The following is a 24,216-nucleotide window of genomic DNA, read 5'->3' as shown; positions in this document are numbered from 1 at the left end:
AAACCATTGTCTCTGCTCAGCCCACTGATGGACTGAAGTTTGTTGATATACTCCAATGCTGTTGTTTCTCTTTCGAGTCTTCCATTGGAGTCTTTTTTGTTCAGGGACCACTTTTCTGAGGACCAAGATGGAATGCCCAGGAAGACTGAAGGGTTCTGCAACCTATTTTTATATATTCCCATTCCTAATGTCTGATTTATGTCTGTTTATCCTCTGGTGCAGAGACTGGCCTGTTTGCCCAGTGTAGAGTGCTGAAGGGCATTGCTGGCATAGTATGGCATAAATCACATTGGAGGATGAGCAAGTGAAAGTCCCTCTAACATTTGGGGTATTGTCATTGGAAGCTCATGCTACCAACTTCTATCTTTTAGTTAGTCTCAAAGGTGCTGCAAGATCCCTTTGTATACTATAGTTTGGGCTATTGTTATGTTTCATTTTTCATTATCCTGGAGGTCTTCCAGGTACATTGTTTCTCCTTCTGCTGTTGTCCTTGGTTCTTCCAGTAATAAAAACAATTGCTTTCATGATTTGTGGTAGATGCCAATGTTTTTTTTGTTCCACACAAACATAGCAGGTTGAAGCAAGAAGAATAGGACTCCTAGGTCCCATTCACTGAGCATTTGTTTTTGTCTCTTTTGTCAGATCCGGTGAGTGACATCAAGCCCTCAGCCAAGTCTACATCCCTCAACACCTGCCTGTTTCTTGAGCCAGATCTCTTTGTCAAGAGTGGGACAAAGCACTTACCTCTGGCCCTGGGCGAGGGCCCGTTTTCCTTGCTCATCCCATGGAGAAACAAAGATGCAGTCTGAGATTGATTAAGACTCTCTGGAGTCTAGACTTTCAGACACATGAATTGCAAAGAGGTACCAGTGTCTGTTAGGGACAAGGCATCAGAAAGGTCACTGTACCTATCACTACAAACATCTAAATTTTCCCAGACTGACTTACATCAAGGAGTATCCAAGCAAGACCATATTCTGGAGGAATATGTGAAACTGAGGATCTACTTGGCTGTGACTTAAGGAAGCACTGATCCCACAGGTAACATCATCAGCCAGCCCATGGACCTCTCTCACAGCTGCCTTCTTTTGCTTGCTTTTTTTGTTGTTCCTTTCCTCTTTCTCTTCCTCTGAAATTCATCTGCAGGTAGTTGGTTCTTGCAGTTTCAAAGGTCTTAACTTTTGCTTTTACACTTTCTCTTCTGCAGCAAATTAGTCCTTGTAATTTCAAGAACTCTGAAGAGACTTGCCAAAATTCTGTGGCCTTGTGGTAAAGAAACCCCATACACAACCCATCAGTATATAGCTCCTCACACAGTTTTGTTGGAATTGGCCATGTTTGTTCTTACCTGTAGTGCAATGGAATTTTGGAGATACGGGATTTTGGGGAAACTAGGATGGTGACAGTAACTATGGCTACTGGCTGCTTTAAAGACAATAACCTGCCAAGGTCCCCCAGGCTCAACCCTTGAAGTGGTATTGGTTAAGTCATTGGCTAAGGAAGGCAGATAAGAAATGCATCAAGGTGAGGATGGGATAGAATAGACTACTAGATTAGTCCCATTTTCTGAATATTTTGGTAGCAAAGAAGCAGAAATATTGTAGAGAGAGAACATATTGAAAGAGAGCTGCCAGCTGTTGTGTTTTTTTTCCAGAGCAGAATCACTGATTTCCTCTGTCAGATTACTAAGGAAGAAATTTCTCTTTGCTCTGGAACATGAATGAGGTGATAACAAGGCTTATATGTTTGAACAGTTTGTTACTAGATGAACAATGAAGAACAATGGGAATTATGGCTCTCCAGATGTTGGAATGTGAGCCACAGCAGCTCTAACCAATGCAGCTCATGGCGATGAATGTTGGGAGTTGTCCCACAACAGGTGGAGAGCTGCATGCTTCCTATCCCATTCATAGAGGATTCAGAGAATGAAGAAGCAACTCAAGCAGAGATTTGATTTTTTTTCTCCTTTGATGAATTTCCTATTTTATGCAAACAGTTTAAATTATGACACTTTGCAATATTTTTTCTATTTCTAATTCAAAGCTGATGGTTACCTTTCAGCTGCCTATAATTTGTTAAAGCTCAGTCTGTTTTACAGGCTGAACCTATTCAGTCAGAAGTAAGCACCACTGAATTCAATGGAGTTTATTCACAGGTAAACTAGGCATAGGATTTGTTATTGTCCAGAGCTTGAAGATGCTGCTTTTGGACTATACCTAGATGTCCTCAGCAAGCATGGCCACTATGAATTCTGTGAGGAACCTTGGGCAAGTTCTAGTCATGATTATCCTATGAAATGTACTGCCTTTCATATATGTGCACAGGCTCGTACTTACTTACACACACACTGTTATGAGAAGTTCCTGTGCTTCAAAATACAGTATATCCCTACACACGTGCAAGCCAGCATTTGAAGCTTACTTTATTTTATTTTTTTTCCACTCAGGTTCCCGCTGTGCAGGGAGGGATGCTTATTCTGCTCCATGCCATGATCACCCCACTGCTCTCTGTCATCCGTGCTGCCCCAATCCCCAACACCAGTGCCCTCCATAACAACACAGATGTCTTCTGGTCTGAGAATCCAGTACAGGACTGGGACCTCTTTTCTCCCCGTGTCACTCTTTCTCATCGTGAACCTGAGGGACCTCCTTTGCTTTTCCTTATGGAGGACTCCAATGCCCAGACAGTGCAGACTGCTAACCAAACACTTAAGTCCAAACGGTCCCTGGACAGCTCTATACGCCGGGGAGAGATGTCGGTGTGTGACAGCGTCAACGTGTGGGTGACTGATAAACGTACAGCTGTGGATATCCGTGGCAAAACTGTGACAGTGCTTTCAGAGGTCCAGACGCTTACGGGCCCGTTGAAGCAGTATTTCTTTGAAACCAAATGTAATCCAGCTGGGGGCACGGTGGGTGGCTGCCGAGGTGTGGACCGACGCCACTGGATCTCAGAGTGCAAGGCTAAACAGTCGTACGTAAGGGCCCTCACAGTGGATTCTGACAAGATTGTGGCCTGGCGTTGGATCAGGATTGACACCTCGTGTGTCTGCACCCTACTCACTCGCACGGGCCGGACGTAGGGAGGAAAGGAGGGGATGTAGTGTGTGGTTTTCACGTTGGTTCATCAAGACATGTCCAACTCTCGAGGTTGTGCTCATTCATGGATTGATGTGTTTCCCTGGGCCAACATGGCCAAGGAGTGTGTGCAGTATTCTCGCTGGACATGAGGAAGTGGTTGTGACCCTCCTGATAAGGGCACTTGTCTGCAGTGCCTTCCTTCTCTTCAGCTCCAATAAGTTTGGGGATCTTATATTCACAGCGTACATCACCATGACTACAATCTATGGCCATTTGTTGACTGGCGGATGCTGGTATAGTCAGGCAGCTTTTATGGACTGGAAGGAGCAATTTCTGTACTGGATGGGATATGGCCTCAAAGACATTGATAGGTCCCTAGTGGTCAAAAGTGTCTTTGGACACTTGCTGTAGAGTCTTTCAGCCCTCTTGGCTTTCACTGCCTGTGCTCACCAATTTTCCTTTTTACAGGCTTGCAATGCAGAGTGGACCCTAGTTTTTGCTCCTCAGTCTCTAGGCTGCTATATCAGAATCTTTCAAATCACCTACTCTTGGAGAACCCTTTCCATCTCAACACATCTGCCAAGGATTCCCACCAAGTGACATAGGGAGTGGGGTTCTAGAGCATGTTTTAGAGTGCATTTTCTGTACACATGAAAGCCACCTCTACTAGGCTTCATTATTGCCTTGTGCACAGTAAATGTGTCCAGCATTCCCTCTTAGCTGTGCAGTAGAGTGGGAATCCAGTCATTGTGAGAGGTTTGTCCACCATTACCAACCTGTTAATTGGAGAATGGGAGACCGCTAACAAATTCCTGAGCAATCCTTGAATTCTTTTGGAACACACTCTGGAGAATCTGTGCAACGTGGTATAGGTTTACTTCTGGTTTCCTTTCTTTTTTATTCCATTTGTTTTCCTCTCTTACATATTTATTGCCTCCCTTCCCTCCCACTGCAGTCTGTGTCTCTGATCCTGTTCTGTCATTTTAATTATTAACTTATTTGTGTACCTTCTCTATGTGTGGGTAATTTCTAGAAAAATGTGTGTTTGGACACAGGGAGTGGAGTGGAGATTAAAAACAAAAGAGATATCTGCTATGTCATTTCCAGTGTCCTGACGTCTTACTTTGGAAGTGGTGGGAGTGAGGCTATGGAAAATAAAAATCTTGGAAATGTAAAAAGGATGGCAACCAAGTACGCGTGCACGCGTGTGTGATGGGATTTTCATGGCAAGTTTTGTTCAGAGGAGGATTGCCATAGCCTTACCCTGAGTATATCTCTCTCCAACTCTGCTGCTTCTTGGAGCTCCAGCAGAGAAACTGTGTCCCACCTGTAAGTGCCACCTGATGATTAGAAAAGGAATTGCAAAGCCTTGTGTTGAGAAATATTGCAGGCAGAAGCAGAGAGCTCTGGGTGATTTGCAATACATCAGGCCCATAGCAAGACATTTTGAGGTCTGAGTATAATGAGGCTGGGCTAGGCCTTTGTGCCCTCAACCACTGGCTATGGCCCTTTGCTTCAGCCTCTGGTTTGTAGATCACAGGATTCCAGTATAAAACAAAGTAGATCTATGGTCTTGAAATCTGCACAACTCTAGTGTGAATCATGGTTTGCCTGTGTGTAAGGCAGTCAATTATATAGAAGTTGAGACATATTACTTAAATAATGGGACATTGCTATAAAAGGACTACAGCTATGGATACACATACCCTGCATAAATGAGCATGCATATTTTTTAATGAATTGATTTATTTATTGATGGAGAGGGATCAAACAATCTAAACATAAGCAACAAGGAACACTATTTTTGACCTTTTTCAATCACTTGGTGTGTACTGTGAGTGCCTATACATTTTTAGTATCCTTTTTAAAAAATTCCATAAGTATGGTATCAGTGGAAAAAAGGCCAAAGGAGTATTGCTCTGTGGTGCTTCCATGAACATTAATGTCTTCCCTATCGGACAAGGCATAGAGCATGGGAGAGTGATTCTCGGAAGAAACAGCCAAGGGTCTGTTGCTTCTCCCCTATGCCATTTGGGGGCTGTTATCACTACTTAATGCAGAGATGGTTAAATGTGGCTCTCCAGATGCTGTTGGACCTCAGCTTCCATCAGTCCCATTCAGCATAGAGGAGAGACAATGGGAGCTTTAGCCCAGCATCTGATAGGCAGCCATACATTCCTTACCTGTGCTTCTCGGTTACACTTCAGTTATTCCTAACAAACACAAAAACAGGATGCTCTGAAGTCACTAGTTGGCCAGATAATAAATACTTCTGTTTAGTTGCCATATGACCAACAGAGTACATGAATATGGCCAGACTTCAAAGGAACTGTTTAGTTTTTGGCACATTATGAAAAGAATTATTATCTGGTGATAGCCAGCTAGTAACTTAAGAGGATCTTGATTTTAGCCTGTTGGAAGCAACTGAAAGTTTAAGAGTCCGCGTATCTACAAATGTAAAATGGCTAATCTGTCTCTAATATAATGCAATTAAGTCTGATGCGCTAGACAAATCAAAGGCACCAAATTTGCTGTGTTATCTATTGGGGCCAAAATGAAAATTTCAGAAAGATTTTGGAATGGATTCATCAAGTATTTTGAGTACCTTTAAAACAAACACTTCAGATTTCTGTAATTTTTAATTTTGTTATCATCTAGAATTCACATTGACAAACACATTTTTAAGCAAACTTGATTTTTATACTAAGATTTACATTCTGAACAGTTGGGAGCAAGTTTGGGACTGACTGGCAAATTTTGTGTGCATCCCCCCCCCCCCCTAAATTTTTTCAGTTTTTACATGAAATTGGGTACGATGCAAATTGTAGGTACTTCCACTCAATTTTTTTTCAATGAAGTCATAAGCAAAATCACTTAACACCAATCTGAGCAAACACTAGATAAATTTCCTAGTATCTAATGTATCTATGCTCCCTTTTGATTCTTGTTTAGCGCTGCCACATGACTCCAGACTTTTGCTAGGAGGTATTTATTCTTCAAGATGAGAGGCAATGAGTTTTTGAGTGTTGAAAGTATGACTCAAGATTAGGGCTTGGACAACAAAAGCAAACCCTCTCTGAACAAATCTTGCCAAGAAAACCGCATGATAGGATCACCATAAATTGGAAACAACTTGAAGGCACATAACAACACACAACAGTTTTTCAGGCAACCCAAAGGTGTTGATACTCATCAGGAGAAGTTGGAAAAGTTATTTTTGAATTCTGTTTACCAGAATATTGGTGGATTCTAGGGTTTGCAGTCCAAAAAGTTAATTCTTCCAAGTGCTACTAATCAATTCAACAAACCAGAAGACAAAATCTGAACATGTCAATTGTATATGATACTATGATAATGAGAGCTTTGGCCTGTTGTTTTCTATATCAAATAGTAACGGACAGAAACAGGTCTATTGCCATTAATTCCAGCTGCATTGTGCTGTGCTATATTAGATTTTACCTAGTTTAAAATCTAGGTAACTTTAGACTCTGGGATAAATGGTCTTGCGATATTTACCTAAAAATGTAGTAAACCAACCTACTCTTGGGTTTGGAGGAGTGTTCATTCTATTGAGTGGGGCACTTGATCTGTGCCCCAAAGTTTTGCCCTAACTAACTGTGCCACAGCTGCCAAGGTTTCACTGCATGTTACACCATATTTTAAGAGACATTTTTGGTGCCAGTCATACTCTCTCTTCCTCTAAAATTCATTCTTCCTCTAAAACACATTCAACATTGCCCCTTCAATTGTGCACTTGAAAGGAAAGTTTAGTCACCAAGAAAGATATCTACTGATACTTATCTTCTCACTGAAGAACCCTTGATCTGTTTCTGAGGAATCTGAGAAATCCTTAAAACATATGGGATGGAAAAACCTGTTCTTGATCCATTTTTGTTATTGCTGCTGATATAATCAGTCCTCTACCAAACCAAAAAACAAAACAAAACTGTGTGATTAAACATTGTGTACAGTTCTATTAAGTCCTAGAAAATGTGCATTCCCTAGCAGCTACCTAAATTTGTTCTGTATGGAAAACTATTTGGGGAGAGGTATGAAGAGAATGTATTTGTGTTTGGAGTTAACATTCCTGTAGTTTAAGAATCCCTCCTCCCTTTGTAATGAGACATTCAGCAAGTTTAGAATAGTGACCTGTATGCTTTCAGGGACTACAGTCCACTTCATCAGATGTATGAAGCAGTCTTTCAGGTTGGCATACATACAGAGACAATTGTGTTAGCTGGGGGATAAGGAATCACACAGCCGTGTATGTATATACATGCCAGCTTAGGACAACACTTCTTGCATCTAAGGAAATGAACATGAAAGTTAACACTATAATAAATGTGTTAGTATTTAGAGTACATCTTTTAATCCTTTAAGGATCTGCAGCTGGAGCATCTGTGTAGCATAGCAAAGAAAGGACAGTTTCAAACAATGGATCCAATAAAACAATGCTTTATTTACTGTCGGATGTGGGTGACTGGCATTCCCCCCCCTAGTCGCTAGCAACCAGTACCATATTTGTGCCCATTGACTACAATTCTTTCTTTCCTCGAAATTTACCATGGAGTGGCAGCTGATAGCTCACAGACCGGCATTGGTCCCTTCACCACCACTTTGAGTATAAAAGATGTGAGATGTGACATAGAAGCTGGCATGATTCCTGAAGCCCACTGACCATAGCCTTTTCTTTATGAAAGACAATGTTACTGCCAGACACAGTCTTCAGTGCATTGCAAGGGTAGGAGGCTAAAGGACCATGAGGCACAGTCTGTTATTTTATTACTTATTGGTGAAGGTCATGACCCAGAAAGAGAGACAATAATATACAAGTGAACAACTTGCTGATCTGATAACATCATCACGAAAGTTTTGCTTTCTCAGAGCCTTGTCTGCAGGTCCATGAAAAGGATCTCAGGCAAGATATGAGTTGCACCTCGCAACAATTGATAAGAAATAATGGCTTTTCTATGGGTCTTGCAAACATGATCAGAAGGGCTTTTAAATGAATCATGTGGGGAAATATTTCAGAGGACAAAGGTACTATACACTGGCAACAATAGCTTCAATGATGTTGGGGAAATTCAAGGGGTGGAGTGTGAGCCCACAAAGATGTAGGAAAAAGTGATAATGAAGCAGCTGGAATAAATGCCCCATAAAATAAACGAGCCATAATTTCAGATGTGTTTAAATTAGTGTTTAAACAAGATGAACTTGAACTCTTAACAAAGGAAGACAAATATAACTGAATTGGCATTATTGAAACCTGGTGGGACTCATGAGTTGAATGAATGAATGAATGAATGAATGAATGGTTATAACTTAATTAAAATGAACAGACTTAAGTAGGAAGGAAAGGGAGTAGCACTGTATATAAAATATATGTACACCTCTAAGGAGATCCATTATGTGGAGGATTGAAAGAAGATTAGGAACACACACACACACACAGAGTACAGGAAAGAGAAACAACAGCGACATCAATGTTGGGCTCTGCAATAGACCTCCAACTCAGAATGAAAACATGAATGGTTTGTTTGTTTGTTTGTTTGTTTGTTTGTTGGAGAAAGAGAGAATATTAATAGAAGACTTCCCTGTTATCTGTTGGAAATAAAACTTGCCAAGAATGTATAATTCAATAAAGTTTCCAGGGGAAAAGCATTTTCCCTAGGAAAAAGCAGATTGACTATCTTTGATCTTCATCAACACAGAAGAGCATGCTAATGACAAGACGGTAATGGAAGTGACCATGTCCTCCTAAAAACTGCCATATAGAGAGAAGGGGTTGCTTATAAAAGCCAAATTTCAATCTGAACTTTAGGAAAGCAATTCTCAATAGGCTCAAGAATAGTAAGAAAGATCCCATGGTAATAAATATTCAAAGAAAAGGGAGTACATGATGGATGTAAGTTCTTAAAGGCGCAAACAATTCCAGTGAGAAAGTAGAATCATAGAACCATAGAGTTGGAAGAGACCACAAGGGCCATCCAGTCCAACCCCCTGCCATGCAGGAACTCTCAATCAAAGCATCCCCGACAGATGGCCTTCCAGCCTCTGCTTAAAGACCTCCAAGGAGGGAGACTCCACTACACTCCGAGGGAGTTTGTTCCGCTGTCAAACAGCTCTTACTGTCAGGAAGTTCCTCGTAATGTTGAGGTGGAATCTCTTTTCCTGGAGCTTGCATCCATTGCTCCGGGTCCTAGCCTCTGGAGCAGCAGAAAACAAGTCAGCTTCCTCCTCAAGGGAAGTGTCTGAACAAAAGAGGATGGTTGCACAAACAGTTTTCAGAAACAGAAGAAGAGACAAAACAAGGAAGGACAAAAACAAGGTGCTAATATTTGTAGGGAGAAAGTCAAGAGGCTAAAGCACAGCATGAGCTCAGGATTACATGGAAGATTAAAAATGATTTTCAAAGGTGGGTGTATGCACGTGTGGGTTTGATTATGTAAGAACACGGAAGCAGTTGAGATGCTCCATGGAGAAGATGATGAAATGCTAATAGGTAACAGAGAAAACAGAACTACTCAAGACCAGCTTTGCCTCTGTCTTTTCCCCAAAGGGGAAAGTATTCAACCTGCGCATGTCATGTACTCACACTCTGTGCCTAGGAAGAAGCTAACTTTATCTTTTCTCTTAAAATTGTATTTGTTCTGTGTCATTTCTTTGTTTCCCTCAGTTAATTTAGAAAAACAACCCTTGTATCAAATGCTCTAAGGTGACACGGATCTTCAGAGTGACAGAGACCTTAAAATAATTTTTTAAAAATGAAACAGAGATAGAAGTGACAGTCCTAAGAAGAAAACATCCCAAAGCCCATAGCTGGGCAAGATACTAGTCATGAACCACCATAATACACAGAAAAGTGGGTATATGGTCAGGTTCTCCAGAACATTTTGTCAGGAAAGAAGGTTCAATAAGCATGGAAGAGGTGAAGGAAATAGAGCAAAAAAATTAGTCAGATGCTGTGCCCAAGAGGCCCATAGTTTATAGTCAGTAATGGCATAAACTTTCCACTTCCATAAGCTACATACGTATGATTCTAAATTCTAGATTGCCAAGTCCAGCTAGATGAGCGGATAGATGGATGTGCATTTGTGTGATCACAAGAAGTTAAGTCAGCGAGAAATTCAATTCAAAAATTGCAGACTGCAACAACTACATTAAAGCTGTAAATATTGTTCTTACGTGTCCCCAAGTCAATTTTGACTTATGGCAACCCTACCATTGGGTCGTCTTGGCATGGTTTCTTCAGAGGATGTTTGCCATTGCATTTCTCTGAGGCTAAGAGAGTGTAACTTGCCCAAGTCACCCAATGGTCTCTGTAACTAAGTGGAGATATGAAACCACATCATCCTGGATCCTTGTCCAACACTCACTAAATCCCAATGGCAGAGCTGAAGTTAGAACCAGGGAATTTTTAGCACTCCAGATGTTTGGACTTCAACTCCCAGAAGCCCCAACCAACATAGACAATAGGAAGGCGTTGTGAGTTCTCATTCACAACATCTGGACATTCCACAAACCCAGCTTAAAGAGGTAGGTGGGTTTTTAAAAATGTTCTTAAGTTTGGAGACAAGCAAATCCGTCCTGTCTCTCTGCCTTCTGTCTGCCAAAGCTGCACTTTATATCCATACACCTTCCCTCAATTATCCCATGGAGTTTATCATACGAAAGAGATTGGGAGTTTATCCCCTAAATGTCCTGGGAAAATTGCATAATTACGTGTAACAATTTCACATGATGTCGCACAAAACCCACCATTAAAGTGGTCACAAAGAAGCATTAATGGGCATCTTTTTACTTTCGGGATTTCAGCGACAATGCATTTCCGATATTGCTTCATTACTTGCCATTTCCACTTCATTTGCAAGATGCTTTAAATGCGCTTTCACCTCTCTTTAATGCCAAAATCATCCCCAGTGTGATAAACCCCCATGGCTGCTCAGTGGGTTACCCCCAAACCCTATTGCTTTTCCTGGGATGCCAGAAAGGAAAGCATTCTCTGGTTTTGAGTGCCACCTAATGGCATAAATATATCATTACAAAGCCTCCTTAATTACAACAGAAGCAACATCTGTTGCAAAATGTAGACCTGTGACTCCAACGCTGTCACTTTTCTTCTCCTGTATGATTTTTAAACATCCTTTGCCCAATGAAAAAAAAAACAGTGGGGCTTTTTTGTCTAGTACTGTATGTTGAATAATAAAAATAATTTTACCGGAGAGGACACCTCTCTAGGTCTTGGTGCAAATCTGTGGTCAACATCCGACAGACACTGACCATAGAACTGCCCTGGAGGAGCTACAAAGGCCTAGTAGAGTATTCTCTCTAGGAATCTCTTTCAGTGCAACTTTTAGTTAAAGTTGACCATAGAATTGCACTGGAGGACCTAGATATTCCTAGAGAGTATATATTAATCAAATCTGCGAATAATCAAATCCACAAATATGGAGGGATGAGTGTATATTCAGTAGTACATATGGGAATTACAATTGGTGAGTAACATTAGTGCAGAAAAGCATGGCTAAGGATTCTGTATGGTGTGAAATGGGAAGAAGAGGTCAATGGGGTGTGACATCATGAGTTACAGCACCCAGGGCTCACATCAAAGGAAGGAGGATGGAACACTGGTCACTTGAGCGTTCCTGTACCCATGGCAACCATTGTCACTAGCATTCCACTGGCCCCGCCTCTTCCTGCCCACTCAGCAGCTGCTCTCTTAGCAGCTGCAGCCAGCAGCAACCATGTCCACAAAGTAAAGGCTGGCATGGCAGACACTTTGCTGGCTCTTCCCTTTGGCTGGCAAACAGAGTCCTGGTCGCAGGTGCCCACCCAGGGAGGCAAGCAGGACTGGAGGCTGACCAGCAGTGGAGTGGGGCACCGCTATATCCCCCCATTGCCCTCCTTACCCCCCTATGCAAGAGTGAGCAGACTCAGGGCATGGAATGGGCAGGGAAAGGGGCTGGCCTGGCACCATTTGGGTTGGGTTGGGTCGGAGAGGCATCCTGGGTTACATCCACACTGCAGCAGTGATGATCCGGTTTGACACCGCTTTAATTGCCATGGCTCAGTTCTGTGCCATCCTGGGATAAAATACTTGGCCATGAATAAGACTTCCCTATTTATCGAACTCTGCACATGGTTATTGTTTGGATTTTAAAATGTTAGTTTTAGTTTTACCTGGATTGTTGTTGTTTTTTAAATCCACGGATTCAAGCATCCGTGGCTTGGAAAATATTTCATATAGATATAGATATATAGATATAATATGGAATATTTTCCATATATTTAAATATCTGTGGATATATATATATATATATGGAATATATATAGGATACTTTCCAAGCCATATATATATATATATATATTAGACTGCCATAGCAAAATGAGAGTCCTTTCTATCAAATGGCAAAATCAAGATTTGCTCTGTTTTTGGAATTTATATATAAATTCCAAATATATATATTCAAAAAAAAAGAAGCAAATTTTGATTTTGCCAATTGATACAAAATGGCTATGGCATTCTAATTACCGGTAATAGGAATTGAGCCTCCCCAGATTTTGGTATCCACCGGGGTGTCTTAGAACCAAACCCCAGTGGATACCGAGGGCTCAGTGTACTGTACATGGTTTTAATTTTATTGATAGTGTAATTGCATTTTAAAGTTGGGTAGAAGATACATTTATTATTATTATTACTATTATTATTATTAGAATCATAGAATCATAGCATTGGAAGAGACCATGAGGGCCATACAGTCCAACCCTCTGCCATGCAGGAAATCTCAATCAAAGCATCCCCGACAGATGGCCATCCAGCCTCTGTTTAAAGACTTCCAAGGAGACTCCACCACTCTGGTCCAGGATGTAAGGTGGCTTACCAAAAATATTATTATTATTATTATTATTATTATTATTATTATTATTATTATTATTACTATTATGGTTAGCTACCTTACATCCTAGATTGGAAAAGAAAGACAGGATATTAATAACAGTGATAATAATATTAATAAATGAATTAATGAGTACAGTATTGTTTGTTTGTTTGTTTATATCCCATCCAGCCCCCAATCCTCGTTCGGGACTCAAGGTGACTTATAACAGTTTAAAACAAATGTAGTTAAAAAAAATTAAGAGCATACCAGAGTTCTGATGACAGAACCAGGATGCTGGATCCTCTTAGAAAAAATACCTTCTTTGTTTTACAGTTCAGTACTTGCATTTCTGTTTGCTTCCCTCCACCCACTTATTATACCGTCACTGCTCTTTTGTGTTTGCTGCAGTGGTCATGGTGGTTGCTGTGAGCCTCCAAGTCCTTTCTGACTTATGGTGCCCCTAAGACAAACCTATCATGGGGTTGCCTTGGCAAGATTGGTTTGGAGAAGGTTTGCCATTGCCTTCCCCTGAGGCTAAGAGCATATGACTTGCCCAAGGTCAGCCAGTGGGTTTCATGGCTGAGATGAGAATTGGACCCTGTCCTCCGTAGTCCTAGTCCAAAACTCAAACCACTACACCACACTGGATTTCTCTTTTGTTATTTCAGTTATGATTTTAAATTGTGTATGCTTTTACGTTGATTTTGTTGTTTTACACAGATGTTTTCAATTGTCTTAACATTCTTATTGTAAAGTTTTAAAAATGTTTTTATCCCGTGAGCCATCTGGGGTCCCTTTCTGGAAGAAAGGAAGCATAAAAATGAAATGAAATGAAATAAAGAAATAAATATTTTGTTCCCTTCCCCACCTCTCTCCATCACCAGTCTACAGTCCATGAGCCCTTGCCTCCTGGTTCTGAGAAAGGGTTTCGAGATGAAGTTATTCCACGCCTGGCAACCACCGCACAACTCGCCTATGGTCCGAAGGCCCATGGAGGAATACTGGCTCATCCTCGCCACTTCGTGGCCGATGCACACAATAAGGTCCACTATATTAAAGATCTGAAAGAGAAGGTAAGAAATTCTTTGGAAGGAAGGAAAGTACCAGAACCTGGGTACGGAAAGTGTAGTGTTTACAGTCTGAAAAGAGCAGACTGGTGGCATTGACAGGGAAACAATGAGTGGGATCCTTTGCCTCCCAAAGAGCCATTGTACATCATGGTAGGTGGAGGAGATGTAGAAAGAACAGAGAGGATTAGAAAAGGGGAGGTTTTAGACTTCAATAGGCAAGGCCACAGGATGGGACATGAGGATTATAGCATAAAAGGCCGGCCCCAGAGGGGATGAAGAGCATCTTCTTTCGCAGCATGACATTTTACAGAGCTGAATTGGCATCCACTTTGACCGCAGCATTGCAAAGCCTTGATTCTTCTGCCTGTGTTGGGGTAAGTAATGTGACATCCAACCTTCCTTCCCACCCCCAATTATAAAGGAAGAGGGACACTTTCCTTGCCATGGCTGCGTCCTGTGGGATCCTGGCATTTGCAGTTTGGTGAGGCACAAGAAAGAGATCCAGTGTCGTTTGAGCATTGGACTACGACTCTGGATACCAGTGTTTGATTTCTTGGCCATAGAAACCCACTGGGGAACCTTGGACAAGTCACACTCTCTCAGCCTCAAAGGATGGCCATGGCAAACCTGTTCTGAATAAATCTTGACAAGAAAGCCCCATCACCATAAGTCGGAAATGCCTTGAAGGCATACAATAGCAGCAGCAACAACAACAAGGCACTGGAGCACTCTACCTTACAATTTTTTTAAAAAATCCCAGGATTCCATGGGATGGAGCCATGAAGTTAAAGTGGCATGTAATTGATATAACTGTATAGTGTAGGACAGACCTAGTAGATTTCAAAATGGATTATGAAATGTGCTGTCAGAGTGATGGGCCTTCGCCTGTCCTTTGGGAAAGCAGTGAGAACCAAGATGTGAGGCATCAGTCATTCGCTACCATCCAAACAAGGGGCCCCATCACCCTGGGAATGAAAACAGTGTAAAAGAGCTGCTTCCCCATCATACAGTGGAAGAGTTGGTATGCTCTGTAGCCATGTGAGGGCAGAAAAGGGTCAGAGAAGAGTCCATATGAGTCATTTCACTTTTTGGACTAGGAAAAACATCACTCCAATGAGTGTGGAGGGACTGAGGGCTGCACTTTGTCCATCTGTGCTCTACCTCAGTTGTGCTTGACATCAGGTGTTAAGAGGTTGAACTTTCCTAGAAAGTTCTCAACACATCTGCACAGGCTGTGAAAGCTTCTTGTCACTTTCTTGGTGTTTGCCAGGGCAGCCACACATTGGGCTAAAGAGAGCTAGGAGAGGTCTCTGTGAACATAGTGGACTAAGACAAAAGGTCCTCTGGTAAAAGGAAGCCCCTTTTTAAATGAAAGGTACAGCCTGAAGAGTGTCCATCAAGGTCTTAGTGCCATTGGCGGCTCATCTGAAATCAAGGAGAGTGCATATGCACTGTTAGCTTGATAATCTCCTAATCCATTCTCCCATCTTTTAGCAGGATGTTCAAGGATGTTCAAGGCACTGTAATATGTCTAGCATTACACAGCTTTCTAGTAAATAGTTGAAAGAGTCATTTTATTTCTTTACAGCAGCTGCTGCATCTGGGAGCCATCATCGGTAACAGAGTGGAAATGGTATTCCTTTCGGAAAACAAGACAGAAAAGATAAAATGGTTAATCAACAGGAGGACATTAGACTGATGTTCGTGGCATGACTTATGCCATGCTGGTAGCATGCATGCCATGTGTTCTGCAGGACAGAGACCATGAACGAACATTATTATGGTTGTTTCTGCCATTTCAGAAGGAAATCGCAGAAACACTTAGCAATCCGTGTAACCCCAACATTAAGAAAGTCATTCAACTCAATAGTAATGGTGCCAGAAATTATTCAAGAGACAGGAGATGCAGACCTGAAAGGGTAGGGAGCTCAGTGTGTATCAGATTTCACACAAGGCAGGTGGACTCCACAACAGATTCTTCCCATAGCATCAGTTGGCTACAGCTGATGACATTCAGACTACTACTGCATACCTTTCTTCCACTATTAAAAGGAAAAGACATTCTTGTAAAGATGGATACCATTTCCACAAAGGTCCACATCATGAGAACAGGAGAAACAAAGTCCTAGCATCTAATGGGGGAAGCATCTTATGAGCAAAACACCAGTTCTGGTGGTTTGAGCAGAGTTACCTACATTCTGTGTCAGCAGCATATTTGTATGGGCAGCTCAATGAGACAGCAGACTAGCTGAGCAGACAAATTTTGGACCTCAGGGAATGGAGCCTTTTATTCTGAGATTTTCAATCAGATGAAGGAGACAGTTAGGTTTCTGGTAGCAGACCTGTTTTCCTCTTTGGCAACCCTATCATGGTTTGTTTTTTTGGCAAGATTTGTTCAAGGGAGATATGCCATTGCTTTCCTCTGAGGCTGAGAGTATGTGACTTGCTCAGGGTCACCCAATGGGTTCCATGGCTGAGCTGGGAATTGAACCCTGGCCTCCAGAATCATAGTCTAATGCTCAAACCACTACACCATGATAGCTCTTAACAGACCTAAAAGGTAAGAAAGTTAAAACCTTGATTCAGGATGAATCAAGAAGGAGGAATGGATGTACTGATATCACCCTGTCTACAAGACCAATACCTTCCATTTAGTAGCCTGTTATTCAGAATAATATGGAAAACAGAGAGCAGAGAGAATAAAAGCTGTACTGGTGGTTCCTAGCTGGTGGCAGAAGACATGGTTTTCTACTTGTCTCTGTTCAAGAACCATAGTCTTACAGGATGGGATCTCTTGAGTCAACAGGTAGTCCTGCCTTTCCACAGGTGGAAACTGAGCAATGGAAAGTACAGCCTCTGAGTTACGTATCACAGTTAATCTTACCATTATGGTGGCATGACAGCCCTCCACTAAAGAACTATATGAGATTGCATGGAGAGCCTTATGCAGATGGTATAAAAGAAAGTGATGTGACCCAAGGAGAATAACATCTTCTTTGGTAGAATTCAAAGACATAACTGTGTTAGTCTGGATCAGTATGCAAAGAGATCTTGTAGCACCTTTGAGACTAACTGAGAGAAAGACGTTGGTAGTATCTTTTGTACACCCAAGTCTACTTCTGACTTCTTACATCAGATGGAGTAGACTTCTGTTTCCCATCATGGGACCTGGACCAAGTGTTAAAGGCTGTGGGTAACTCCTTTTTGAGCACATTAGGAAAACACAAAGTATGTTTATGTTGCAAAAACATACTTGTATTTCTGGTGGCCATTACACTGGCCTGCAGTGCTCAAACTGAGCATTCTTTCTTCATCTCTTCATCTTTCAAGACTCAACAGTAAAGTTTCTGGATCCATCTTTCATGCTTAATGTGAATTTGAATTTTCACAAAGCACAGGTGATGATTGCACCTTCATTCCTCTTGAACCCTAGAGCAAAGAAAAAATTTGAGGAAAAATAGTCAAAATACCTTTTACAATGCTTTTTAAATATAACTTTTAAAAGCAGGGATTCGAACCCTGTTCTCCAGAGTCATAGTCCAACACTCAAACCACTACACCACACTGGTTCATACTCTCATTACCAACATCCAATTGCAGTATTATATTTAGCTTATATCTTCCCAGTGCTGGGTCTGTAATATATAACGGTAACTAATTTCTAGTAACTTTCAGAGTTTTGCTATTGCCAGCCTACCCACTTTCCACTGACTCTTATCCCCAGCTCTTCTGGTGGCTTTTCTTTCCAACAGCTGAAGGCGAGGGCATGGAGGCTCCCATTGACCATGAGCAACCAGAAAAGCGAGACCAAGGAGCGCTACCCAGGTTGGCCCAATCTGCCACATGAACCCACCTTCCATGCTGGACCCCAGCCCTTTGGATTGGCTGCACATCATACAGATGGAGCATCCAAGGTATCTGGTATTCCAGGGGGGACATCCTCCCACTTACATATTTTGCTTGTCAAATGTTATATGCAGAATATCAGTAAATTATAGAATTTAAATAACAGCTGTATTAGTTTGGATCAGTATGCAAAGAGATACTGTAGTTCTTCTGAGACTAACTGAAGGAGGGTTGTGGCATGGGCTTTTGTAGACTGAGATCCAAAAACACACTGCAGAAATAATCCAATTTGAGACCGCTTTAACTGCCCTGGCTCAGTGCTAGGGAATCCTGGGAATTGTAGTTTATTGTGGCATCAGAGCTCTCTGACAGAGAAGGCTAAATGTCTCACAAAACTACAGTTCCCACAATTCCCTAGCATTGAGCCAGGGAAGTTAATGTGGTCTCAAACTGGGCTATTTCTGCAGTGTGTTTTTGGATCTCAGTCTACAAAAGCCCATGCCACAACCCTCCTTGCGTTAGACATTCTTGTCTACTTGTTTCTGATTAAGTGGATTCAGTCTGTGAAAGCCTAGCTACAGCCTTCTTTCTGTCAGCTTAGAAGTGCTGCAGTATCTGCATATTTAAAATGGTGTATTTCTTCATGACATGGGGTTTCTAGATTCTGTATCTTTTTTCTTCTTCCTTAAGGCCAAGTCGGGGCTAGCCAGAGTCAGAATCCCCAAATTAAGATTCATTGTTTTGCAAATATGTCTTGCATTTACTTGCATGCTACTTGTGGAATTAGAAAAAAAATATCATTTTGTATTCACTATTTGCTATGGTTGCATTGCAATGAGGGCCAGATCCATATTTCAGGGGTGAAGGTAGTCCAATGTCTTATCTAACAGCAGGAATACAGAAATGCTATTTAAAGCTCTAACAATACACTTAATGGGGTATTGCACCAGGGTATTATGAGAACTTAAAATGGCAGGCCAGACATAGTTGCATGGCGCAGGGTGTGGTGGGGCAGGAGTAATAACATAGTATTTACAGTTCTATACCACTTATCAGTCAACCCAGCACTCTCTAAGCATTTTACAGTATTTTAGCCAATTGTCCCCAACAAGCTGGGTACTCATTTTACCAACCTACAAAAGGATGGAAGGCTGAGTCAACATTGAAGCCCTGGTATCCAACTCACAATCTTGTGGCTGCACTACCAGTATTTAACCACTGTGGCACCAGGGCTACCTCTACCCCCAAAATATGGATCTGCCCCTCACTGCAATGCAACCATAACAAATAGGAGCCAATACAATTGTGAGTCCTGGCAGGGCATTGACACTTTGACAACTTCTCCCAAGTGTCATGTGGTAACACTAGGCCTGGTTGGGTGAGTCATCTTCTCATGTTTCCTCTACAGTGTGTGTGTGTTTGTGTGTGTGCGTTGCCAGCTACCAAATTCTTCCTGCAATAATGACATTTTGTTGTTGTCTTCACTGCAGTCCATTGTGGCCAGCACACAGAATAAAATGATGGCAGGCAAACCCTTCTACATCTGTGACAAGGCAGTGCTGCGGCTGAATGAACCATATGTGTCCACCACTGCTAAAGACTTCCATCCTTTTACAAAGTGAGTACTGTACATTTCTGTCATTCTCTGCCCTCGGCCCACTCCTCCTTGAAACATGCTGCCTTTCTAGCATTACCTGCCAGAATAGGACATCCCTCCAAAAGGCAAAGGTTTCTCACATGTAATTGACAGATCCAAATAGGGTTCTTGTAGTGACTAGGACCTCTGCCTATCAGGCAGATGGGCTTTAGAGTCCTTGTAATCATCATGGCCAAATGATAACAGCAGTGGTGTGAACAAATTATATTCATGAACTTGTTGGGTACTTTTTCCATTGGCTTTGCAGTTTGAGGCTAGGAAAAGATATGAAGGCTCAGGACCAGCTTGAGGAGTTAATTTTTCTCTGTTGCTAAACTGCTTGCATAGTTTTCAAAGCTGTTAGGGGAAGATGGCTTGAGCTTGGGCACTTTGATTTTCTTTGTTTGCTTCTTCACTATATGACCCCTTTGGACTGTTGTTGTAGGCCTTCGAGCCATTCCAACTTATGGTGATCCTAAGGTCATCATGGGGGTTTCATGACAAAATTTGTTCAGAGGAGGTTTGCCATTGCCTTCCCCTGAGGCTGAGAGCATATGACTTGCCCAAGGTCACTCAGTGGGTTTCATGGCTGAGCTGGGAATTGAATCCTGCTGTCCAGAGTCATAGTCCAACACTCAATCCACCAATATTCAATTGCCTTCACTTAGGGAGCAGTGAACCCAAGCCCAGGGCTCCTCATAGATCCTGTGGTGTTGGCCAAGGGATGTGTGGATAGAATTTGTTGTGGGGAAGCAATTCTGCCATTGGCGATCAGGGATCTCATCTGCAAAAGGGCTGGAATATCCTCTGCTCAGTACCATCTGCTGCATCTTTTGCCATCAATACAGCTTACACTAACTTGTGTCAGTGTTCGATGCCAAAAGAACCCTTGGTTCCAGAGGGTTCCAGAAGTTCTAGTTTTCAAGCAAGACAGTTCTTAAATTGGAATCCCCCCCCCCAGATCCATCAAGGTTGTTTTCATTCCAAGCGTAGTATTGCAAGGGTGCAAAACCTGCAAACTGTTAAAGCCAGTGGTAGAGGCTGCAAAACATGTTCTGGTGCAAAATACTACAAAGCAGCTGAGGGGACACCAAATTTTTAAAGTTTATTGTTACCAGAGCTTGATCTGAAAGCTAGAGCAATCCCTTACAAAGAAAAGTTTACAATAGTTGGGGGTGTTGAGTTTAGAAAAAAATAGACAAGGTGGGGTCTGGATGACCATGACAGAGGATAAATGAGCATTGTTTAGAAAAAAATAATAGAAGGAATGCATGATTTTCAACCTTAGATTACTGGATCTTATCCAGCAACTGACCCAAGATCTGTGATTTTGGTAGGCGTGACCTATGTGGTTTCAGTTTCAGAAGCTGGAACTTTTTTCTCCCAAAACAAAACCAAACCAGAGGAACTTCTTAGGAGTTCCATGGCCAGTATCATATTCTGCAATGTTCCTTTGTTTCCCCAAGAGTCATTTCCCTGCAAAGTAGGTACAGTAAGTACATCTTTACTGAATCAATCTGCCGATTATATCAAACAATTAAAAAGAAGAAACAAAACCCAAAGCCTGGGGAACAGCACAAAAACAACATTGTTAATGAGGAAACACATCAACAAATGAGAAAATATAAAATACAATATACAAAACAATATATACGTATAAAAAAGCAATTTTCAGTTTAAAAATTAAGAAAACCAACGGCGTCGAAACACTGAAACGCCCCTCAAGAAACTACCCATGAAAAACTATAAGTTTACCCATGCAATGACTTATTTGTTATGCCTTTTGTCTTTCTGCAGACACTTGCTCCTCTAGTCTACTTTGGTTTAATCCTCTTTAGGAGAAATCAAAAGCTCTGATTATACTGCCTCTCTTTTCCCTTTCCTGCAGGAAGGAACTACTTGGCTATGCCAAAAAGGATGCTCCCAAATGTGTCAACTTTCCTTTGATTCGTGAAACTGGGCCTATGCGAGACATCTGCCGGTTTTACAATGCTACCCGGGTACCCCGCCTACCGCCCAACATAACTGCGGTTCCCCACCATGGCCTGCTCACTCAGACCCAAGAATCCTACCAGCTTCCCAATGATTACAAGCGCACCTGGGACCGCTTCTGCCCAGTGGAGAGGCTGCCCACAGTCTCTTGTCGGGTGCCAGTGGTGGAGATCATGTCTGTGCCCCGCATGTACGAGACAGAGTACAAGTGCTACGGAAGCGGCAAATTCATGCCAGTATGAGAGGGTGGGTGCAGGTGCTGAACAAACATTTGGGTTTGCTTCTTTTCTCTCACTGAAAAAAGCAGAAGTTTGGTATTATTTGTTTGTTTTCCTTTTGCTAAGGGGAATCCAACCGCCTGACATTTACAGCAGACCCTGCAAATTACACTGTTCGTTTTGCAACTCTCAGAATCCCCCACTGCCCATGTTGGCTAGGGTAGTTAAACTCCAAAAATAATAACTTTGCCAAGTTCTGGTTTAGAGTAAGAATGGGTAACCTAAGGCCTTCCTAATAATGTTGAACTTCAACTCTCATCATCTCTCACCACTGGCTAGGACTCATGGGAATTTTAGTCCAATAATTTGGAGGTCCATAATTTGCCTGCCACTGATTTAGAGGCATTCAGAAAATGGGGCATTTTGGGTTGCCTGATGCAAGAATCTGTCTGAGATTCAAAAATATCTAACTGGAGTATGTACTCATGTGTTGTAACTTGGACTTTTAGCTTCAGGAGACTGGGACAAACAGAAAAGGCTACAATCTTTGCACACCGGCAAGGGAATAAGACTCATTAAATTCACTAGGACTAAATATTGAGTAAGATCAGGCTATAAGAATAGGTTCAGCAAACAGAAAAGAATCACATAAAGGAAATAAATACATAATACTGAAGGAGATGCCCCATAGGGATCTTAAGAGAGAGATGAGGAGAGAAACTCGTTGGTCCTTAAAATTTGTTTATAGTGTTTTGTTGTCTATATATGAGAGCTCCTTGAAGCATCAGACATATTGTGTTTAGCCAGGCTAAACACAATAGAAGAAACATGAATAAATGAGACAGTTTGGGGAAGTGGTTGGGTCTGGAACTAGGACTTGTGAGGTCTAGGTTCTAGTTGCCCCAGAGCGACAAAGGTTACTGGATGTGGGGCCTTAGGCCAGTCATACACCTTGAGCTTAACTGCCTCACAGGGCTGTTATGAGTCTATAGTGGAGAGGAGGAGAGCCATGTACACCTGCACTACTCAAAGTGTTGGTCTCTGGACTGACACCAGGCCCCAAGCTATTGGGTTCTGGTCCCTGATGGGTTTCCAGGAAAGAAAAGTTTTATCCAATGGGCACCCAAAAAAAAATTAATTGCAGTCCCTCACATCAAGTGACCTGCAAAACATTGCCATCTCGAGTCACTGAAGGAAAAGTAGGAGGTGACACATTAACCAATAAATAAAGTAGCAGGAACAGTGATCCATACAGGGCTGCCCAGGACAGGGAGCAAATTGCCTTAGACCCCATAAAATAGGAAGTGGCATGCTTCAACCCCTACGCATACCACTGGTTGTGGGCCTGACCCTATCACTACTTACCAGGACCCTACCAGACATGCATATGTATAGGTTTGCTCCAGGTCTTATAAACCCACCATTTTTGCTTTGCTTGCTAGGGCTGCTGAGAGTTGCTGTCTAACATCTGGAAGGTTACATAATTCCCAGCCTAGCATTAGTGTGAAAAAGAGTGCTATCTAAATGAAAAGGATTTCTTACCACACTTAAATCTCTCTCTTCCTGCATGTAGCTCGATTTTATCTTCTAAACCATGTGGGAAGCTGGTTAAGCTAAGTGGTAGTGACTTTGACTGAAATTGTATGTATGTATGTATGTATACTTAAGTCTTGAAAAAGCCCCAGTGAAAAAGAGTACAATTTACTTCTGAGTAAAAATGCTTAGGCTTACACTGTACATGGAGAAGCCATTCAAACTTACCATTCAAGAGCAAACCCATCATTTAGAGTTGGGAAGTTGTGGTCCTTTAGATGATGTTGAAATCCAGTTTCCATTATTCTTAGCCCAGCATGCAGGGATGATAGAAACTACAGTCCAGCATGCAAAGGGCTACAAATTCCCCCAACTTCCCCACGTCCTTCCAGACTTAGGACTGGAAAACCCAGGTTCAAATATTCTGTCAGCCATGAAGTTTTTAATGAGTGACTGTGGATCAGTAATTCTCAATGTAGCCTACCTTACAGGTTTGTTGTCAGAATAAAATATAATCAGCAGAATATATATGTTGCCTTGAACAGCTGGAAAGCTAATGTGTAAATGTAAATAAAACAGCCAGCCACTACATCACCACATTGTTTGTTGTTTCCATGTTTTTAACACCAGGGTGCTAGTTTGTGGCCCATGGGGAATCTCTCTTTTTTAAATCAAATATAGGCTTTTCCATGCTGTAATGCGCATGTTTCTGTAACAATTCCCAGGTGGAAGAAGCTACGTGCTGCTACTTCTGATCAAGAGCCTGTGTTTCAAAGTCCTTTGAACAAATGAATTTGTGTGCACACATGTGTTGCACATGTGCTGATGCATTACAAGCCAAGACAAACCAAGATCTGGGTGTGGGTAGGGGGTAGGTGCTAGTAGGCCTGACAAAATTGCCTCATTGTGAAATACATATACAGTACACTGTACACATATGGCACCATCCAGCGGTCCCACTTT

At 41.9% G+C, this 24,216-nt stretch overlaps 2 protein-coding genes across 4 annotated transcripts in view; both read left to right on the top strand.

Annotated features, from left to right (window-relative positions):
• NTF4 (neurotrophin 4) overlaps positions 1 to 4,150 on the top strand; it is a 17,107-nt gene extending 12,957 nt beyond the window's left edge. For all 3 annotated transcript variants that reach the window (XM_042475393.1, XM_042475394.1, XM_042475395.1), the window contains exons 2-3: positions 643 to 1,041; positions 2,447 to 4,150. In XM_042475393.1, the coding sequence (XP_042331327.1) occupies positions 2,468 to 3,082 (615 nt within the window). In that variant the 5' untranslated portion in view covers positions 643 to 1,041; positions 2,447 to 2,467 and the 3' untranslated portion in view covers positions 3,083 to 4,150. The remainder of the gene's footprint in view (positions 1 to 642; positions 1,042 to 2,446) is intronic.
• Positions 4,151 to 11,836: 7,686 nt separating this feature from the next.
• Positions 11,837 to 23,840, top strand: LOC121932499. The gene is made up of 5 exons (XM_042471145.1): positions 11,837 to 12,003; positions 13,843 to 14,031; positions 17,781 to 17,942; positions 19,365 to 19,492; positions 21,399 to 23,840. The coding sequence occupies exons 1-5, from the start codon at positions 11,848 to 11,850 to the stop codon at positions 21,742 to 21,744; spliced, it is 981 nt and encodes a 326-aa protein (XP_042327079.1). The 5' UTR covers positions 11,837 to 11,847; the 3' UTR covers positions 21,745 to 23,840.
• The last annotated feature ends 376 nt before the right edge of the window (positions 23,841 to 24,216 follow it).

This window comes from Sceloporus undulatus, chromosome 6 (assembly GCF_019175285.1).
Source record: "Sceloporus undulatus isolate JIND9_A2432 ecotype Alabama chromosome 6, SceUnd_v1.1, whole genome shotgun sequence".
NCBI classification, from domain to species: Eukaryota; Metazoa; Chordata; class Lepidosauria; order Squamata; family Phrynosomatidae; genus Sceloporus; species Sceloporus undulatus.
This window is presented reverse-complemented; position numbering and strand designations above follow the sequence as displayed.